Genomic DNA, 20,445 nt, shown 5'->3' on the forward strand with positions numbered 1-20,445 from the left:
CACCCACCACCCTCTGTGTAAAAATATTGCCTCGTACATCTCCTTTAAACCTTGCCCCTCGCGCCTTAGACCTATGCCCCCTAGTAATTGACTCTTCCACGCTGGGAAAAAGCTTCTGACTATCCACTCTGTCCGTGCCCCTCATAATCTTGTAGACTTCTATCAGGTCATCCCTCAACCTCCGTTGTTCCAGTGAGAACAAACCAAGTTTCTCCAACCTCTCCTCATAGCTGATGCCCTCCATATCAGGCAACATCCAGGTAAATCTTTTCTGTACCCTCTCCAAAGCCTCCACATCCTTCTGGTAGTGTGGCGGCAAGAATTGAACACTATATTCCAAGTGCGGCCTAACTAAGGTTCTATAAAGCTGCAGCATGACTTGCCAACTTTTAAACTCAATGCACCGGCCAATGAAGGCAAGCATCCCGTATGCCTTCTTGGCTACCTTCTCAACCTGCGTTGCCACTTTCAGTGACTTTTGTGTACCTGTACACCCAAATCCCTCTGCCTATCAATACTCTTAAGGGTTCTGCCATTTGCTGAATATTTCCGATCTGCATTAGACCTTCCAAAATGCATTACCTCACATTTGTCTGCTTCGACTGCATCGCGTGCAAGAAATACTTTTCACTGTATACTAATACATGTGACAATAATAAATCAAATCAAATCAAAAATGTAGACCAGACCAGATAAGACCAAACCAGCCTCCCATCCATTGACTCTGTCTACACTTCCCACTGCCTCGGCAAAGCAGCCAGCATAATTAAGGACCCCACGCACCCTGGACATTCTCTCTTCCACCTCCTTCCGTCGGGAAAAAGATACAAAAGTCTCAGGTCATGTGCCAATCGACTCAAGGACAGCTTCTTCCCTGCTGCTGTCAGACTTTTGAATGGACTTACCTTGCATTAAGTTGATCTTTCTCTTCACCCTAGCTATGACTGTAACACTATATTCTGCACTCTCTCCTTTCCTTCTCTATAAACGGTATGCTTTGTCTGTATAGTGTGCAAGAAACTTTTCACTGTATATTAATACATGCGACAATAATAAATGAAATGAAATCAAATCAAATCATAATAAAAAGATATTCGTGAACTAGATGGACTTTTACAACAATTAGTGATGATTTTCATGACCACATAAAATCTCTACAGTGCAGAAGGAGGCCATTCGGCCCATCGAGTCTGCACCGACCACAATTCCACCCAGGCCCTACCCCCACATATTTACCCGCTAATCCCTCTAACCAACGCATCTCAGGGGCAATTTTTAACCTGGCCAATCAGCCTAACCCGCACATCTTTGGACTGTGGGAGGAAACCGGAGCACCCGGAGGAAACCCACGCAGACACGCGGAGAATGTGCAAACTCCACACAGACAGTGACCCAAGCCGGGAATCAAACCCAGGTCCCTGGAGCTGTGAAGCAGCAGTGCTAACCACTGTGCTAACCACTGTGCTACCGTGCCGCCTTCACTGAGACTAGTTTTATAACTGCAGATTTCTTAACTCAATTCAAAATCCATCAGCTGCTGTGGTAATATTTGAACCCATGTCCCCAGAGCATTCGGCTGCATTACAAGTCCAATTATATTACAACTATGCCACTATCAACCCAAATTCGACTGTAGCCGAGTGGGGCCAAATGGGCTGTTTATATCCTGCAGATCCTGTGTAATTGTCTATACACTTTCTCCCTTCAATTCTCTCACAATTTTCCAGACAGTAAGGCAATGAATACAAAGATCTCTCTCTCTCCCTCTCTTTAAAACATTTAAGACTGTGAAAACGTGTCAGAGGAACTGCTACCCTTTAATGGCACAGATATAGGTGTGGAATTGCTCTGAAACAAGATTATTACATCTTGAGTGAAGTTGCTTCTTTGATCACAGTGTAACTCAGAGAGACAGAAGGCAGTCAACTGGAAATATACTGCACTGATAAGGCAAAATGAAGACACGGGAAAATAGACAGCAACATCAATAATATTAATACAATTACATTCTACAAACCATGATCACTGATACAATTCATTTCACCCTGGGGAGCATCAGTACAGAAACTTCACTGGACCAACCCAAAAATAATATGGTGACATGAGCAGGGCGGAGATTGGCTCCATTGCAATGATTGTCACACTCCCTGGTCGTTCAATGCCTCTCCATTATGGGCAAGACTCAATTCAGGATTGAAATGGTTTATACATTGGGGAGGCGATGGCCCAGTGGTATTATCGATAGATTATTAACCCAGAAATTCAGCTAACGTTCTGGGGATCCGGGTTCAAATCCTGCCATGGCTGTATTTGAATTAAATTTTTAAAAATCTGGAATTACGAATCTACTGATGACCATTGTCGATTGTCGGGAAAAACCCATCTAGTTCACTAATGTCCTTTAGGGAGGGAAATTGGCCGTCCTTACCTGGTCTGGCCTACACGTGACTCCAGAGCCACAGCAACGTGATTGACTCTAAACTGGCCTCCAAGGGCAACTAGGGATGGGCAATGAGTGCTGGCCCAGCCAGCGATGCCCATGTCTCATGAATGAATTTTAAAGAACTGTTTCCCTAACTTAGGTGTAGCTGCATCACCATCTGCTGCAAGTTGCTGCATTAGTGCTTCTGCCACCCTGGTCAATATTCACCACTGGCGCATTGTGGCTGCAGTGAGCATTGACCATCACATGCAGTGCAGCATCTCCCCATGCTTACTTGCACTACATCTCTCAGCCCCATGAGTGTCATTAGCAAGGAGAGGAGCAGCGACATGCTGGGAGCATCCTCAATTCCATCTTCCCTCTGGGTCAAGCCCCATTTGGACTTGGATCTACAACGGCATTTCTTCATCATCACTACTTCCAACTCCTGGAATTACTTACCCAACGTCACTGTGTGGGCATCATCACCACGAAGATTGAAGAATGTCCGACTACCACCACCACCACGTTCAGGGCAACTAGGGAGCAGCAATGAAGGTCACCTGCTAGTATCACCCACAGCTCACTAATATATATATTGTTAAATAAATGAAGGATTGAGTGGTGGAGGCGCGATGATCAACAAATCAAAGAATCATACAGCACTGAAGGAGACCATTCGGCCCATCCTACCTGAGCCTGCTCTTTGAAAGAACTATTCAATTAGCTCCACTCTCTTTCTCGGTAGTTCTACACTTCTTTCCTTTCTAAGTATGTATACCCAATTCCTTTGTTCAAATTTCTATTGCGTCCCCTCCTTTTCAGGCGCTGCATTCCACACCAGAGAAACCTCACCGGGCGAGACTTTCCACATTCCCCCATGGCGTGTTTCACAGTGGCAGAGGCAGCCAACCATTGGCCGGTGGCTGGACATTCATAGAATCCCTACAGTGCAGAAGAGGCCATTCGGCCCATCAAGTCTGCACCAACTCTTGCACAGAACATCCCACCCAAGCCCCTTCTGCGTAACCCCACATATTTACCCCGCTAATCCCCCCAGCCGACATATCTTTGGAGACTAAAGGGCAATTCAGCGTGGCCAATCCACCTAACCAGCACACCTTTGGACTGTGGGAGGAAATCCACGCAGACACGGGGAGAACGTGCAAACTCCACACAGACGGTGAACCAAGGCCGGAATTGAACCCAGGTCCCTGGCGCTGTGGGGTAGCAGTGCTAACCACTGTGCCACCGAGCCACCCATTTTTTTTGTCCAAAGGCTGTCAATGGAGTTTCTTGGAGGTCAGCAGGACCAGAAGATTCTACCACCAGGAATGACCAAAAATTCCAGCCACTGTGTAAAGTATTTTCCTCTTTTCCCCGTGCCTCTTTTGCCAATGATCTTAAATCTGGGTCCTCTGGTTATTGTCTCCCTTGCTGGGAAAACAGTTTCTCCTTATTTTCGTCATCAAATAATTCTGAACATCCCTCTAAATTTTCTGGAATCTCGCTCAAGTATCTTTCAAAGTCAGGAAGTATTTATGCTGAACTTTCCTCTGGAGATTAGACAATTATGTGACGGTCAAGGATGGGTAAATTCTAAATGTTTATGCAAGAAATAGGCACAGCGCCAGGGACCCGGGTTCAATTCTGGCCTTGGGTCCCTGTCTGTGTGGAGTTTGCACATTGTCCCCGTGTCTGCGTGGGTTTCCTCCGGGTGCTCCTCCCTCACTCGAAAGATGTTCGGGTTAGATGGATTGGCCATGCTAAATTACCCCTTAGTGTCAGGAGGGTTAGCAGGGGAAATACATGGGGTTACAGGGATAGGGCCTGGGTGGGATTGTTGTCGGCACAGACTCGATGGGCCAAATGGCCTCCTTTGCACCGTAGGAATTCTATGATTCTACAATATAGGGTGGAACGAGGCCTTGAGGAGATTTGAACACAAGGGCGAGAATTATAAATCGGAGATATTGGGATAGGATTGGGGTCAGAGTTGAGGAGTAACGGATGCTGCATCGGCTCAGAGCGGCAGAGATTCGAATGAGCTGAAGTTGAGAATGAGAGGCCAGCGGGAATGGAGACGGCTGAAGGGTTGGACGAAGGTTTCAGCAGGAGATGGGCTGATCAGGCAGGTGAAGTTACAGAAGTGGAACTGTGCTGCTTTTTAAAGATGTGGAGATGCCGGCGTTGGACTGGGGTAAACACAGTAAGAAGTTTAACAACACCAGGTTAAAGTCCAACAGGTTTATTTGGTAGCAAAAGCCACACAAGTGTGCCTTTGCTACCAAATAAACCTGTTGGACTTTAACCTGGTGTTGTTAAACTTCTTACTGCTTTTTAAACACAGAAGCTGTGTGGTTTGGAAGTTCACTTGGGGATTTAATGGAATGGCAAACAATCTCCATCCTGATTTACAATTCGATGCACACCCAAGTATTATTGGGGGGGGGGGGGGGGGGGGGGGGGGCGGCTAACAAAATGTGTGGGGTTTTTTTGTATCTGGCCCAGATGACCCAGAAGCAGACCATATAAACTCACTGAGCATTCGGATGGAATTTGGTGAACTTAAGATTGTTATTGAATCTGATATTGAAAATGGATCAAAGAGGGATGCAATGAGAAATGTTCTTTCTCTTGAGAGGCAGCCTTGCGGAACATTTAAGATCTAAACCTCTCTGCGTCAACACATCATGCATTATGCATGTCCTGTGTTTATTTGTCACTGTGCATATCTGTATTATCTCCCCAGAGGGAAAATCCTCTGGCTAATTTATTTTGTTATAATCCAAAAATGCCTAAAACAATTGGTCTGAGAATAAGTTTGTAAAAATCCACATTTCAAAATGGAGACAGTAGTTTCTATCTGGGAATCCACCCCAGGCTATCGAGTCAGAGTTTAATTCCAGTTACCCGCTGGTCGTCATTTGCTTCACATCAGACAAGAACTGGGGCAAAATCCTCCAAAAAGCGTTCAGAAACAAGTACTTTTATAACCTCATTCTCCAGAAAGTGCAGCAACTAACAATACCCGAACACTTACCTGGGCACAGGAAACGAGGTGGTGATACTTAAACAAATGCATTTCAGATAATTTTGATAAGATGCTAAAAGCACAATAATCGTACAGACGTAACCTCCCTCTCCATAAAACAATGTATCTCAAAAGCAAAATAAGAGATACTTTAAATAACCAGAATCACCATCTCCTTTCATGGAAAGCTTACAGGGCAAAAGGAGGTCATTCAGCCCATCGAAACTGCACCGATTCTCTGAAAGAACACCTTACTCAGGCCCACCATCTCCCTTCCCCCTCGGAGCATGTTGACACGGTGCCACAGTGGTTAGCACTGCTGCCTCACAGCGCCAGGGACCTGGGTTCAATTCGTGGCTTGGGGCACTGCTTGTGTGGAGTTTGCACATTCTCCCCGTGTCTGCATGGGTTTCCTCCGGGTGCCCCGGTTTCCTCCCACAGTCCAAAAGACATGCTGGTTAGGTGCATTGGCCATGCTAAATTCTCCCTCAGTGTATCTGAACAGGTGCCGGAGTGTGGCAACTGGGGGATTGTTACATTAACTTTGTTACAGTGTTAATGTAAGCCTACTTGAGACACTAATAAAAACTTTAACCATCCCCTTAACCCCATGCATTTACCATAGCTGATCCACCTAACCTGCACATTTTTGGACTGTGGGAGGAGCCTAGAGCACCCAGAGGAAACCCACACAGACACAGGGAGAATGTGTAGACTCCACACAGAAAGTGACCCAAGGGTGGAATCAAACCCTGGTGCTGCGAGGCAGAAATGTTAATCACTGTGCCACCCTGACCATCATGTCATCCCACCAACCTCCACATTCAACAAATCTTATTTTAAAAATCAGCCTGTCTATTCAATGAAGAGGCAGGTTGTTGGTTGATGTGTCTTTCGAATGTTGAAACTAATCCCAGAACAGTGCCAAAAGGGGGAGTATGATTGGAGAGATACTACCATCTCTGATGCAATCAGGGAAGCCCCATGGTAAGACAATGTCCACTGTAAGGCAAGGTAAGGTAATTAGGTGGTTATCTATCTTGAGGAGCACCATTCCACATCAAGTGTGGGACAGAAGGAGGCCATTCATCCCATCGAGTCTGCTCCGACCACAATTCCACGCAGGCCCTATTCCCATAACTCCACATATTTACCCTGTTAATGCCTTGACACTCGGGACAATTTAGCATGGCCAATCAACCTAACCCGCACATCTTTGGACTGTGGGAGGAAACCGGAGCACCCGGAGGAAACCCACGCAGACACGAGGAGGACGTGCAAACTCCGCACAGACAGTGACCCAAGCCAGGAATCGAACCCAGGTCCCTGGCGCTGTGAGGCAGCAGTGTTAACCACTGTGCCGCCCCTTTTTTTGGTGTCTCTTCCCCCATCCATGTAATTTCTGTGGCTGCCAGACACTTTCTCCTTCTTTCAGGCACCAGTACATTTTGTACTCAATTCCTGCTAATTACTTGAAGCAATCACTGCTTTGTGTTGCTATGTTTTGATTTCACTTCTTACAGTCAATAAGAAAAGATTAAAAACTTTTCTTCCCCAGACCCACCCCTCCATCTCCCCACGCTAACTAAGCAGGGTAAATAAACCATTGAATTGATTTTTTTTTTGGTGGGGGAGAATTAGGGTAAGTTCATCCATCAACACTACTAAGAGCACTTAGAAGGTGCACACTGAGGGGAGCACAGATCGGAGACAAGGGCTAAAGCTCCTCACCCCGATCCCTGTTCCTCTCCTGGGATGGTCCCCCTATTGGGAATGTGTGTTCAGTGCGTATTCTTATTTTTCCTTGGATTCATACACTTTCCCTTCTCTCCATTCCCTAAAACAGTGCTGAAACAGGAAAGATACATCCTAAGAATGCAGTGTAATATCCAACATGTATCCGTCAATGATATGAGAATATTCCAGAATCGTTACATTCCATCAAATTTGAGCATCGGTATGGAATATGATTGGCTTAAATAATTAACCATGCCGGCCCCTTATTCTGAGATTATTGCTGGAATTTTACTGCCCCGCCCACCACGGGAATCGGAGCGGGTGAGGGGCAGACAATGGGAAGGTCCATTGACCTCGGGTGGGATTTTACGGTTTAGGGATGAGCGAGGCCACAAAATCCCACGCTATGTCTCCTGGTTCTAGACTCACTAGCCAGAGAAACACCCTGGGGGCGATTCCCCTATCCCGCCGCGCTAAAAAAGACAATCAAACAAAGTCCCCTGTACAAAATCCTCGTCACAGGTTTAGCACAGAAAATACGAATGCTCACGTGATGTCGGAACTTAGTCCTTTGGGTGGAGAAATGCAACTCTGATTTCCCAGCCTTGTAACTTGTAGCAGCCCCCTGGATATACACACAGACCAGCTTGAAATCAGAACAGTTTCCCAAAACACCAGGGAGAGAGAGAGAGACTCTTGGCAAACCAACCACCAACTGCAGCTTTTCCAATCCAGAAATGCCAGGAGAACTTCTTCCAGCAAGCCAGCAGAATATGTAATACCAGGGAGTGAGAAGGAGAAAAAACTGCCTGCCACTTGACAACGAGGGCAGCTTCAGACTCTAAATCCAAAACTGAAAGTAAGTCCCTGAATTCTTCTGGAGAGGAACCACCTGACTTTGACTTGTCAACAAATCTTCCCCCTCACAATGCAGGATCATAAAAGATCCCAGAAAGTATCTGAGGCCCAGAGTAAAGATAAACAAAACCCCATTTAAACCATTGAAGCAGCAGTGAAAGGATTTCTAACAGACAACCCGGCAACAATAAACCCAAAGGGCTGCTTACAAACTGCAAAGAACATTTTTTTTTATTCTTAAAGGTACACTAGTATCACAACAGGTTCTCTCAACATGTTAAATCCACTCTTACAATCCTACACTAACACACACTGTGACCTAGTTATGAATTGATTGAACTGATTTATTATTGTCACATGTACTGGGATACAGTGAAAACTATTGTTTCTTGTGAGCTATACAGAGAAAACATTCTATTCATAAAGTACATAAGGGAGAAGGAAAGGAGAGGGTGCAGAATGTCACAGTCACAGCTGGGGTGTGGAGAAAGATCAGCTTAACATAAAGGTAGTCCATTCAAAAGTCTGATGGCAGCAGGGAAAAAATTGTTCTTGAGTCAATTGGTACGTGACCTCAGACTTTGTATCATTTTCCCATAGAAGAAAGTGGAAGAGAGTATAGCCTGAATTTTACCACCTGCCCACCATGGGAATCGGAACGGGTGAGGGACGGACCATGGAAAGGTCCGTTGACCCTGGGTGAGATTTTACATTTTGGGATGAACGAGGCCATAATATCCTGCTCTATGTCTGTATAAGAGTATGACATGGTCTGCTATAGCAAGGAACTCTGTGTAACATGGGACCACCTTGGATCCCAACACTTTCAGTCACATTTATCCTTTCAAAACATATTTCCAACATTTTCCATGCTGTATGTTGGTCTAAATGCTCCATAAATGACAAGACTATACCAGATATATTTTCAGGGGCGCAATTTCAAAGGGGGAGCGGGGGAAGACTATTTCTTGGGATGGAGATGAGGAGAAATTTCTTTACACAGAGGGTTGTGAATCTGTGGAGTTTTCTATGTAAGAAGTTTAACAACACCAGGTTAAAGTCCAACAGGCTTATTTGGTAGCAAAAGCCACACAAGCTTTCGGAGCCCCAAGCCCCTTCTTGAGGTGAGTGGGAATTCAGTTCACAAACAGGGCATATAAAGACACAGACTCAATTTACATGAATAATGGTTGGAATGCGAATACTTACTTGAATACTTACTCTGCGCCGTCGTGTGTCGTGAAGGCCGCCTTGGAGAACGCTGATATTCGGGTAAGCGTTCTCCAAGGCGGCCTTCACGACACACGACGGCGCAGAGTCGCTGAGCAGAAACTGATAGCCAAGTTCCGCACACATGAGGACGGCCTCAACCGGGATATTGGGTTCATGTCACACTATTTGTGTCTTGATGCACCTGTACAGGGCATTGGTGAGGCCGCAGCTGGAATACTGTGTGCAGTATTGGTCCCCTTATATGAGGAAGGATATATTGGCATTGGAGGGAGTGCAGAGAAGGTTCACCAGGTTGATACCGGAGATGAGGGGTTTGGATTATGAGGAGAGGCTGAGGAGATTGGGTTTGTACTCGTTGGAGTTTAGAAGGATGAGGGGGGATCTTATGGAGACTTATAAGATAATGCGGGGGCTGGATAGGGTGGAGGCGGAGAGATTCTTTCCACTTAGTAAGGAAGTTAAAACTAGAGGACACAGCCTCAAAATAAAGGGGGGTCGGTTTAAGACAGAGTTGAGGAGGAACTTCTTCTCCCAGAGGGTGGTGAATCTCTGGAATTCTCTGCCCACTGAGGTGGTGGAGGCTACCTCGCTGAATATGTTTAAAGCACGGATGGATGGATTCCTGATCGGTAAGGGAATTAAGGGTTATGGGGATCAGGCGGGTAAGTGGTACTGATCCACGTCAGATCAGCCATGATCTTATTGAATGGCGGGGCAGGCTCGAAGGGCTAGATGGCCTACTCCTGCTCCTATTTCTTATGTTCTTATGTTCTTATTTGTAATCCCCACAGCTTGCCTGGACCTGCAGAGTCTCACTGTCTGGAGACAATACACATCCCCTTAGCCTGTCTTGATGCTCTCTCCACTCACATTGTTTATATCTTAAAGATTTGATTAGCTGTAAGTATATGCATTCCAACCATTATTCATGTAAATTGAGTTTGCGTCTTTATATGCCCTGTTTGTGAACAGAATTCCCACTCACCTCAAGAAGGGGCTTGGGGTTCCGAAAGCTTGCGTGGCTTTTGCTACCAAATAAACCTGTTGGACTTTAACCTGGTGTTGTTAAACTTCTTACTGTGTTCACCCCAGTCCAACGCCGGCATCTCCACATCATGAGTTTTCTATCCCAGAGGGCTGTGGATGTTTAAAGCAGAGATTGATAGATTTCTGATTAACAATAATGTAAAGAGTGATGGGGAGAGTGTGGGTGAAAGGCATTGAAGTGTCCTATTAACCATGATCATATTGAATGGTGGGGCAGGCTCGATGGGCTGAATGGCCTGCTCTCATTTCTATATTCCTAATACCACCAACCCACAATAAAATGAAGCCTTAAAGTCAAACAATGAATTTCATGTCACACTTTGAAAGATGGATTTGAATAAATATATTTAATATAACATTGTTTTTTTATTAACTGCTTCTCTTGTTATTTTGTCATAGAATCATAAAATCTACAATGCAGAAGGAGGCCATTTGGCCCATCAAGCCTGCACCATCAACAATCCCACCCTATCCCCGTAACCCCACATATTTACTCTCCGACTCCCCCTGACATTAAGGGGCAATTTATCATGGCCAATCAACCTAAACCGTGCATATTGGGACATTTTTTATAATAAAATGTGTGGTTATATTGATAGCCAGCCAATAAGAAGGCAGCCTTGCGACTCATTAAGTCTGTGAAATTTTCCCATCTTAATTGAAAACCGTTGCTCTTTGTGTAACTACGATCATACTTAAGATAGAGTCATCTGTACTTGTACTGATATCCTTACAATGATTGAGGCAAAAGCCCAGATCTACTGAATCACTGATATTCAAGCTCGGGGTAAGAAATGTTGCTGGAAAATGATTGAAGATACCAGCGATCCCTGCACAGTTTGAAGACAACAAAGAAAAATGAGCAGGAATGAAGAACTGGGGCAGCATATGCCAATAATATGGTCTCATTTCTAACGGGGCCTTGGGATATGGTCCCACGGACCGCAATACAGTGAGGCCGCAGTGTTGTTTCCATTCACTCTCATGGTCGGATATTTAGAGATACGCCAAGTGAGCCTGAAAGCATAGCTCACCATCTAGATCACAACTGAGTGTATGGTAACCTTATAAACAGTAACCATTTATTCAGTATCACAGCCCGAGTCTGTTGTGTAATATGGTCTGTGCCTTTGCTTCACTGCATTGAATTACCTCACGCCTCTGTGTTTTAGATGTCCACACCGTTTGACTTGTGAAACTGTCTTGCCATCTGGAGAGATTTTCAAAGGCTCCGCACCATCTGCCAGCCCTGTCACTGAAAAAGAAATGATTCCACACCTTCCCATCAGGGCCAATCCTCCCGTCGTACTCACATCTCCACTTTGACTGCCTGTCTCATTTCAACATGCCCTTCCCCCCTACCCCACGCACACACACACACACACACACACACAGACACACAGACACAGCTCATCACTAACCTCCACTGCCCAGTTGCCACCCTGCCCTGGGAGGGGCACTAAACTCTCACTGCCCAGCTGCCAGGTCTTGCTGTCAGCACCACCAACATGCTTCTGACCCAGTGACCCAAACTTTCCACAGCTCACGTGCTAGCTTTGTCCGAGGGATTTGCCTAAACTGCAACCTCATAATTCACTTTGACTCACATGTTAACCTTACATGAGGGATTGTTTGGGACTGCATCACTGATATGGAAGACCTACAGTGAAAAGGAGGCCATTCAGCCCATCAAGTCTGCACCAACTCTCCGGAAGAGCATCTTCCCCAGGCCCATTTATCATGGCTAATCCACATAACCTACACATCTTTGGACACTAAGGGTCAATTTAGTATGGCCAATCCACCTAACCTGCACATCTTTGGAGTGTGGGAGGAAACCGGAGCACCCGGAGGAAACCCACGCAGACATGGGTAGAACGTGCAAACTCCACACAGACAGTGACCCGAGTCCGGAATTAAACCCAGATCCCTGGTGCTGTGAGGCAGCAGTGCTAACTACTGTGCCACTGTACCGTCCTGATGTCTCATTCACTTTACAATCACGTGGCAGCCTTGCACGAGGGATTGATCAAGACTGCATCACAGATACCTCACTCACTTTACACAAAGTACTGTCAGTACCATGTCAAGCGTGACCTGTCCATTTCTCAATGATACAGCCATCTCCATAAATCAACAACACACTCGACCAGAGACAGCTCCAAAATAACACCAAGATTCAACTCGCATCTATTGCACACCAGCAAAGGAATATTCATCAACCAGCTAGTCCAGTTTACACTCGGGATTGCACCATTCAGATAGCCGCATTGAACAACACTACTGGAGGCAGCCTGAGTGACTCAGGAGAGAAGCACATTATGGTCGATCTGAACCTCAAAAAGCCAAAGCCATACTTACCCATAGAATTAGAATCACAGAATCCTACAGTGCAGAAGAGGCCCTTCGGCCCATCAGGTCTGCACCGATGTATAAAAGACCCTGACCTGCCCACCTAATCCCACGTGCCAGCACATGGCCTATAGCCTTGAGTGTTATGACGTGCCGAGTACTCATCCAGGTACTTTTTAAAGGATGTGAGGTATCCCGCCTCCACCACCCTCCCAGGCAGTTCATTCGAACCCATCACCACCCTCTGGGTAAAAGAATCATTCCTCAAATCCCCCCTAAAGCTCCCAGTCCTCACTTTTAACTTGTGTCCCCTCGTAACTGACCCTTCAACTAAGGGGAACAGCTGCTCCCTATCCATCTTGTCCATGTCCCTCATAATCTTGGACACCTCAATCAGATCACCCCTCAGTCTTCTCTGCTCCAGAGAAAACAACCCAAGCTTATCCAACCTTCCTTCGTAACTTAAATGTTCCATCCCGGGCAACATCCTGGTGAATCTCCTCTGCACCCCCTCCAGTGCATTCACATCCTTCCTATAATGTGGCGACCAGAACTGCACACGGTACTCCAGCTGTGGCCTCACCAAAATTCCACATTCGCAATTCCTTAAATTCAGGAACACAAGGTTGCACGTCTACTGCCCTGTCAGTTATAACTGATTATCCAATTAGGGCACTTAGCTATCACAAAGAACGTGTAGCTGGTACTCATGAGGAGGAAACAACATAATGAGACAAAAATTAGAATGTCTGTCATCAATTTATATGACTGAACTAGCTAGGGTTTTAAATAGGCACTGTCCTTTTGTAGAACTAATTGAAACAGTGGCTGTGAAAAAAGACCAAAATCTTGCAGTCAGATTTTAGTTAAGGTAAATGAATAAGACTTGAATCACATGAATGGGATTGAACACTGTTATTCCTGGTGTCAGGATTTAGAAATCATAGAATCATAGAAACCCTACAGTACAGAAAGAGGCCATTCGGCCCATCGAGTCTGCACCGACCACAATCCCACCCAGGCCCTACCCCCATATCCCTACATATTTTACCCACTATTCCCTCTAACCTACTCATCTCAGGACACTAAGGGGCAATTTTAGCATGGCCAATCAACCTAACCCGCACATCTTTGGACTGTGGGAGGAAACCGGAGCACCCGGAGGAAACCCACGCAGACACGAGGAGAATGTGCAAACTCCACACAGACAGTGACCCAAGCCGGGAATCGAACCCAGGTCCCTGGAGCTGTGAAGCAGCAGTGCTAACCACTGTGCTACCGTACCGTGATTTGGGTGATGTGTCTTAATGCATCGTCAATCTTTAATGAGGCCATCCTACTCTGACTGCAGAAGAGATTTACCAGGATGTTGCCTGGTTGGAGGATATGGACTATGAAGAAAGGTTGAATAAAGTTGGATTGTTTTCATTGGAGCGTCGGAGGATGAGGGGGGACCTGATAGATGTTTACAAGGTTATGACAGTTGTATAGAGTGGATAGTCAGAGTCTTTTTCCCGCGGTCGACGGTTCAATTCCTAGGGGGCATAGGTGGAGAGTGGGAGGGGGGAGTTTAAAAGAGATGTAAGTGGCAAGTTTTTCACACAGAGGGTGGTGAATGCCTGGAACGCGCTGCCAGAAGAGATGCTGGAAGCAGATTCTATAACAACGTTCAAGAGGCTTCTGGATAGATACATGAACAGGCAGGGAATAGAGGCATATGGACCACATAGAGGCAAGAAAATATTAGATTAGAGGGGCATCTGCGTCAGCACAGACTTGGTTGGTCAAAGGACTTGTTCCTGTCCTGTACTGTTCTTTGTTCTTTGACTACGTTTTGGGGCAGTGAGGTGGGGTGGGGTGAAGGATTGGTGGTGGTAAGATCAGGGAAATTTAACAACAGTACTCTCTTCAAGGAACAGAAGAATAGAATGATTGCAGTGGTTCTGACCAGGATACACTGATGTGCGTGTATGCCACACGTAACAGTTCGAATAAAAGGACCCATTTTGATGCTGTTGTTAGGAACCCCAAGGTATATTATGAAGACAGACCAGACCCCAACAATTTTTCTATTTTGGCATTAATATGAGGAAAGGATGTTTCGCTCCAGGAGTAATTCCACTGAGAAATGAGGAATCTTTTTGTCAAAACAGGCTTTATTCATAACACAGCTTAAATATACCTGTAACAAAATGAAGCAGCTTAACTCTTAACTGTTGAACAATCTTTCAACAGGAAAAGATACAACTCTAATTTCTAACTTATCCCTTATCAGTTCCAAATGAGCAACATTCCTCTTAGAGACTTAAAACCCACTGAAAATATAGTTAGCAATCACAAATATACTTGCTATAATGAGTGCAGGCAGCCTTGGCGTTTTCAGAGAGATATAGAGATTCCAGAAGCCTGCAAAATTCTCCTAACTCCAACCAGAGCAGCCAAACTCCAACCCCTCTCTTTGAAAAAGCTTATTTCTTGCTGCACAAAATTCAGGACTATCAGATGACCCTGTCGATCAACTTGGTCTGAAATCCCAGAAGAACCTCTCGTATAATCACCAACCCATTAGCTGTACAAAGTAATCCATTCCTCACTAAAATGCTTTGCTAATTTGCTTTCACAACCCCTGGGCTAAATGTTTTCCAGACACCACGGTTGCCTGCAGAAAAGTTGACCTTTAAAAATATTCCCCTTCAACATACAATATATCAATATCATCACACTGTGCACTGTTTGGAATGTGAGGTGGTCAGTATGATCAATGTAAAGAAGCTGCTTCATTTTAAGAGATTGTAAAAGTTAAAGTAAAGCTTATTTATTAGTCACAAGTAAGGCTTACATTAACACTGCAATGAAGTTACTGTGAAATTCCCCTAGTCGCCACAATCCGGCACCTGTTCGGGTCAATGCACCTAACCAGCATGTCTTTCAGAATGTGGGAGGAAACCGGAGTACCCGGAGGAAACCAACACTGACACGGGGAAAACGTGCAAACTCCACACAGACAGTGACTCAAGCCGAGAATCGAACCCGGATCCCTGGCGCTGTGAAGAAGCATTGCTAACCACTGTGCCACCGTGCCACCCCACTGCACGGTAAAGAATCCTGAAGGAAACTACAGAGAATATATTGAGAACTACTGCCCATTCTCATGACTATCATACAGCTCTGCATTTGTTACATGAATAATTTCCAAATTGAAAATAAGTATGGATCACTGTTCCATCTTCACTGGGCAAATGGTGTAGAGAATGCCCACTCAGGGTAGTTTACTAGAGAATAATTTGGAGAGCAAATTATTGGGCAATGTGAATCGATTTAGATGACTAGAAGAGCCATTCAAGTTGACATGAGAGACACAGGCCCCTGAATATCTGCAGAGATTTTGCTGTAACTCTGGCAGCAGCCACCTTTTCCAAATCCAGCGGGGGTTTGGGGAACCCCACCCAGGGATATTCAGTACCATGCCCCGCGTTGGCCGTGTGATCCAGTGGGCCACTTACTGCAACTGGGGATAGTCGCTAAGTCAACACGATAGCCGGAATTCTCCGACCTCGCCCGCGGCTGGGATTCTCCGGTCCCCCTGCAGTGGATGGAGCTTTGGCTGAGCGCCAAATTCCCCGTTCTTGCTGGCAGTGGTGACGGGACGAACGCAATCGGAGAATCACACCCGATAAAGATTAGTCTGCGGCAGACGGAAAAGTACTCATTGTGAGGCAGTTCAAACTGTGAGCCCAACTGGTACACATTTTGTAATAACTGGAAAAGGTAAAAACATACGCAGTCCATCGGTATCCAATACTTGTCCAACCTGCCAATCAAATACCATTGCTCCCATCCATATCAAATCTAAACCTTAAAGTTGGTGATTGGTTTTCTACTGAAAATTTTGTTTTCCATTTTAATATTTCAAATTTTGTTTCCTTTTAAGAACAAAATTTTTAATAAATTGAGCTTCCAATCTACGCTTCAAGTGTGAGACTATGTGCCAGAAGTTCCCAATGAAACTAATCAACAAACTAAGGAAAATCAGTTCAAAATCCCAGAATTATCAGGCGTATGCTTTGTCTCTGAGAAGTGGATTAATTGCCGGAATTTTCTGACCATTCATGCCAGTGGGATTTTCCCATCCCACTGCAGTGAACAGGGATTTGGTTATGGCCAAATCTACATAGAAACATAGAAACTAGAAGCAGCAGGAGGCCATTCGGCCCTTCGAGCCATTTTGATCATGGCTGATCATCAAATTCAATATCCTGATGCCCCCCCCCCCATATCCCTTGATCCCTTTAACCCCAAGTCCTATATCTAATTCATTCTTGAAATCACACAACGGTTTGGCCTCAGCTACATTCGGTGGTAGTGAATTCCACACATTCACCACCCTCTGGGTGAAGAGATTTCTCCTCACCTCAGTTTTAAAAGGTTTACCCCTTATCCTCAAACTATGCCCCCTAGTTCTGGACTCCCCCACCATCGGGAACATTCTTTCTGAATCTACCCTGTCTAACCCTGTTGGAATTTTTAAAGTTTCTATGAGATCCCCTCTCACTCTTCTAAACCCGCTGCAGTGGAAGCGTGGCATGAATAGGTGGTAAGATTGCGCCCCATGTCTCCCTCTAGCACTCCTGGTGTTCACAGACAGCATTACCTTTACAGGCCCCAGCAGCTCCAAGGTGATAGATGGCCGCCAGCACGTGCCAAATGGCCATTTGTTCATCCGCTGTGAATCCCAGTGTCTCCATGGCTGCCTGAAGCCTGCTGAAGGCCGAGGAGGCTCTCTGCTTCTCCTCCACCTGGGGAATGGGAAAACAAGCAAGGTCAGACCCGAGGAGCCTTGGAGCGATCTGCAGCAAGAGTGGCGTGCTGGCTTGCAACAGTTTGCAACATGTCCTCCCTGAAGCTAACCCAAAGCAGGAATGATAGGAAGACAACATTTCAACCCATTAATCTCTCCACTTGACTAATAATCCAGAGACCCAGGGTAATGCTCTGAGGACCCGAGTTCAAAAACCACTGTGGCAGATGGTAAAATTTGAATTCAATAAAAATCTGAAATTAAAAGTGACCACGAAACCATTGTCAATTGTCAGAAAAACCCATCTGGATCACTAATGTCCTTTAGGGAAGGAAATCTGCCATCCTTACCTGGTCTGGCCTACATGTGACTCCAGAGCCACAGCAATGTGGTTGACTCTTAAATACCCGCAAGGATGGGGAATAAATGCTGGCCCAGCCAGCGACGCCCACATCCCATGAACAAATAAAAGAAAATGTTTTAAAATGTCTACGTTTGATAAGTCAACGTCTACAGAGGGCAAAGGGGGCCCTTTGTTTTACTGTATGGAGTTATTGTAAAAGAAATAAACTGAACTATGTTAAAAATTAGGTTCCCTTATCAGCAGACACCAACTGGACCCCAACTGAAGGACCATGGCTAACAGCGCAGGATAGCACTAAAATTGAAAAAACCTTTATGATCCTGAGGGGTATTGACAGGGGGGATGTGGAGATGTTTGTCTCGTCAGAGAATCTAGAACTATGGGCTACCGTTTAAAAATAAGGGGTCACTCATTTAAGATAAAGGTGAGGATTCAATTTGGGTTTGATTCCTGGCTTGGGTCACTGTCTGTGTGGAGTTTGCACGCTCTCCCCGTGTCTGCGTGGGTTTCCTCCGGGTGCTCTGATTTCCTCCCACATTCTGAAAGACGTGCTGGTTAGATGCATTGACCCGAACAGGCGCTGGACTGTGGCGACTAGGGGAATTTCACAGTGACTTCATTGCAGTGTTAATGTAAGCCTTAATTGTGACTAATAAATAAACTTTAACTTTAAAAAAACTTTTAAAAAGAGGGTCGTGAGTCTCTGGCACAGTCTTTGAATATTTTTCAGCAAGCTAGATAGATTCTTGATTAACAAGGGGGTTAAATGTTATCAGGGGTCGGTAGGAAAGTGGAGTTGAGGTTACGGTTAGATCAGCCATGATCTTATTGAATGGCGGAACAGGCCCGAGCATCTGAGTGGCCTACTCCTGCTCTTAATTCGTAAGTTTGTGTGCGAGATGAAATAAGTTAAGGAAGAGGTAGAACACCAAAAATTCGAAAGCTTCAGCAGCCTTCTAAGGCGAATCTAGCCCCAATGGCCTATTGGATAAGGCAACTGCCCCCTAAGCCAGGGATTGTGGGTTCGAGTCCCATCTGGGGTGATGTGTGTTTTTGGGACGACACGGTAGCACAGTGGTTAGCAGTGGCCGGGACCCAGGTTCGATTCCAGCCTTGGGCGACTGTCTGGGTGAGTTTGCACGTTCTCCCTGTGTCTGCGTGGGTTTCCTCCGGGTGCTCCAGTTTCCTCCCACAGTCCAAAGATGTGCAGATTAGGCGGATTGGCCGTGGGAAATTGCCCCTTAGTGTCCAAAGATGTGTAAATTAGGGGGAACAATGAGATAAATGTGTGGGGTTAGGGGGACAGGGCAGGGATGGGACTGGGTAAGATGCTCCTCAGTTGAAGCATCGGTGCATACTCGAAGGGCCGAATGGCCTCCTTCTGCACTGTATGGATTCTGTGACTCTATGAAATGGCCGCACTACTAGGGGAATTATTAAAAGGTGACAATGATGCTGCTACACTGCAGGCCATCCAGGGAGGTTCTATAACCTGGTAGGGTTGAGTGTAGACCAGCATTCTAAACACACTGGGTTCCCACTGGACTTAGCAATAGAGCTGCAGCACCCATCAGACAATGGATTCTTAAACCTGTTGTTACCTTTATAAAGATCCCCCCCCCAACCTCTTCCCACCCCCAACCCTCGCAAAAACACATAGCAACTCATCTCCGTAAGTCAAGACACGGATGAGGAAATGGCCAGTTGTCCTGTTGAAGATCCTCTCTTAGTTTATCACAGAGTTGTAAATTGCCTACACAACATATTCATGCGGTCATTGTCAGACACAATGTCGCTGACAATGCGATGGGGCGAATGTATTCTTCCTCCCTTCCCTCGCAGTAAATCAGTCAAATATCTTACTTCCCGCAAATCCCTTTTTGAATATCTCTTACTCAAGCTTGTCAGTCATTTCATCTCGCACCTGCTGAGATCCGTCGTTGCGTTTGAAGTATTATTGAAAGGATTTAGGTTAAAAATAAGACAGAGATAAAACGTGATGTGTTTGCAGACATCTTTGATCAATTCCTAGAAGATTTATTATGAAATGAAATCCTGTCCTCAATGCCAGCAATGTTCCTCTGGCCGTGCCGTCTGGTACTAATACCATTTCCCTCGCCCAGGCTCTAACACACGGGCACTGCTACAAGTCTGCCTGGTGCATCGAGTGCACCCACGTTTAAGCTGCTGCCTCTGTGCTGCAATGCAGTCTTCAGCTTCACTTACCTTCGTCAATGGTAAAATCCCAAATATCTGGCTGTCCGCCAATTGGTGCAAGTGTAACTCGGTCCTGTTAAAAACACAAGAATTCTCAGTTACTGCACACACAACGTGGTGGATTGGGGGAGGAGGGGGTTATTCCATCCTGTGGGGGGGGGGGGGGCGAGTCCCAGCTGGGGAGCGTAACTCCCAGTTTGGTGGGGTCATCCCAGCTTGAAGGGGGTAAATCCCATTTTGGGGAGGGTAAATTCCATCTGAGTTGGGGCGGGGGAGTAAATCCCAGCCTGGTGGAGTGGGGGGGGGAGGGGAGGGGGGGTTGAATCCCAGCTTTGGGATAAATCCCATTTTAGGGGGTAAATCCCAGTTTGGGGGGGGGGTTG

At 45.8% G+C, this 20,445-nt stretch overlaps 1 protein-coding gene across 5 annotated transcripts in view; it reads right to left on the reverse strand.

The window, feature by feature from the left end:
- LOC144502880 (unconventional myosin-XVIIIb-like) overlaps window positions 1–20,445 on the reverse strand; it is a 363,270-nt gene that overhangs the window by 247,672 nt on the left and 95,153 nt on the right. For all 5 annotated transcript variants that reach the window (XM_078227267.1, XM_078227266.1, XM_078227270.1 and 2 more), the window contains 2 exons: window positions 20,072–20,135; window positions 17,335–17,479 (listed from right to left, as the gene is read on the reverse strand). In XM_078227267.1, the coding sequence (XP_078083393.1) occupies window positions 17,335–17,479; window positions 20,072–20,135 (209 nt within the window). The remainder of the gene's footprint in view (window positions 1–17,334; window positions 17,480–20,071; window positions 20,136–20,445) is intronic.

This window comes from Mustelus asterias, chromosome 13 (genome assembly GCF_964213995.1).
Source record: "Mustelus asterias chromosome 13, sMusAst1.hap1.1, whole genome shotgun sequence".
NCBI classification, from domain to species: domain Eukaryota; kingdom Metazoa; phylum Chordata; class Chondrichthyes; order Carcharhiniformes; family Triakidae; genus Mustelus; species Mustelus asterias.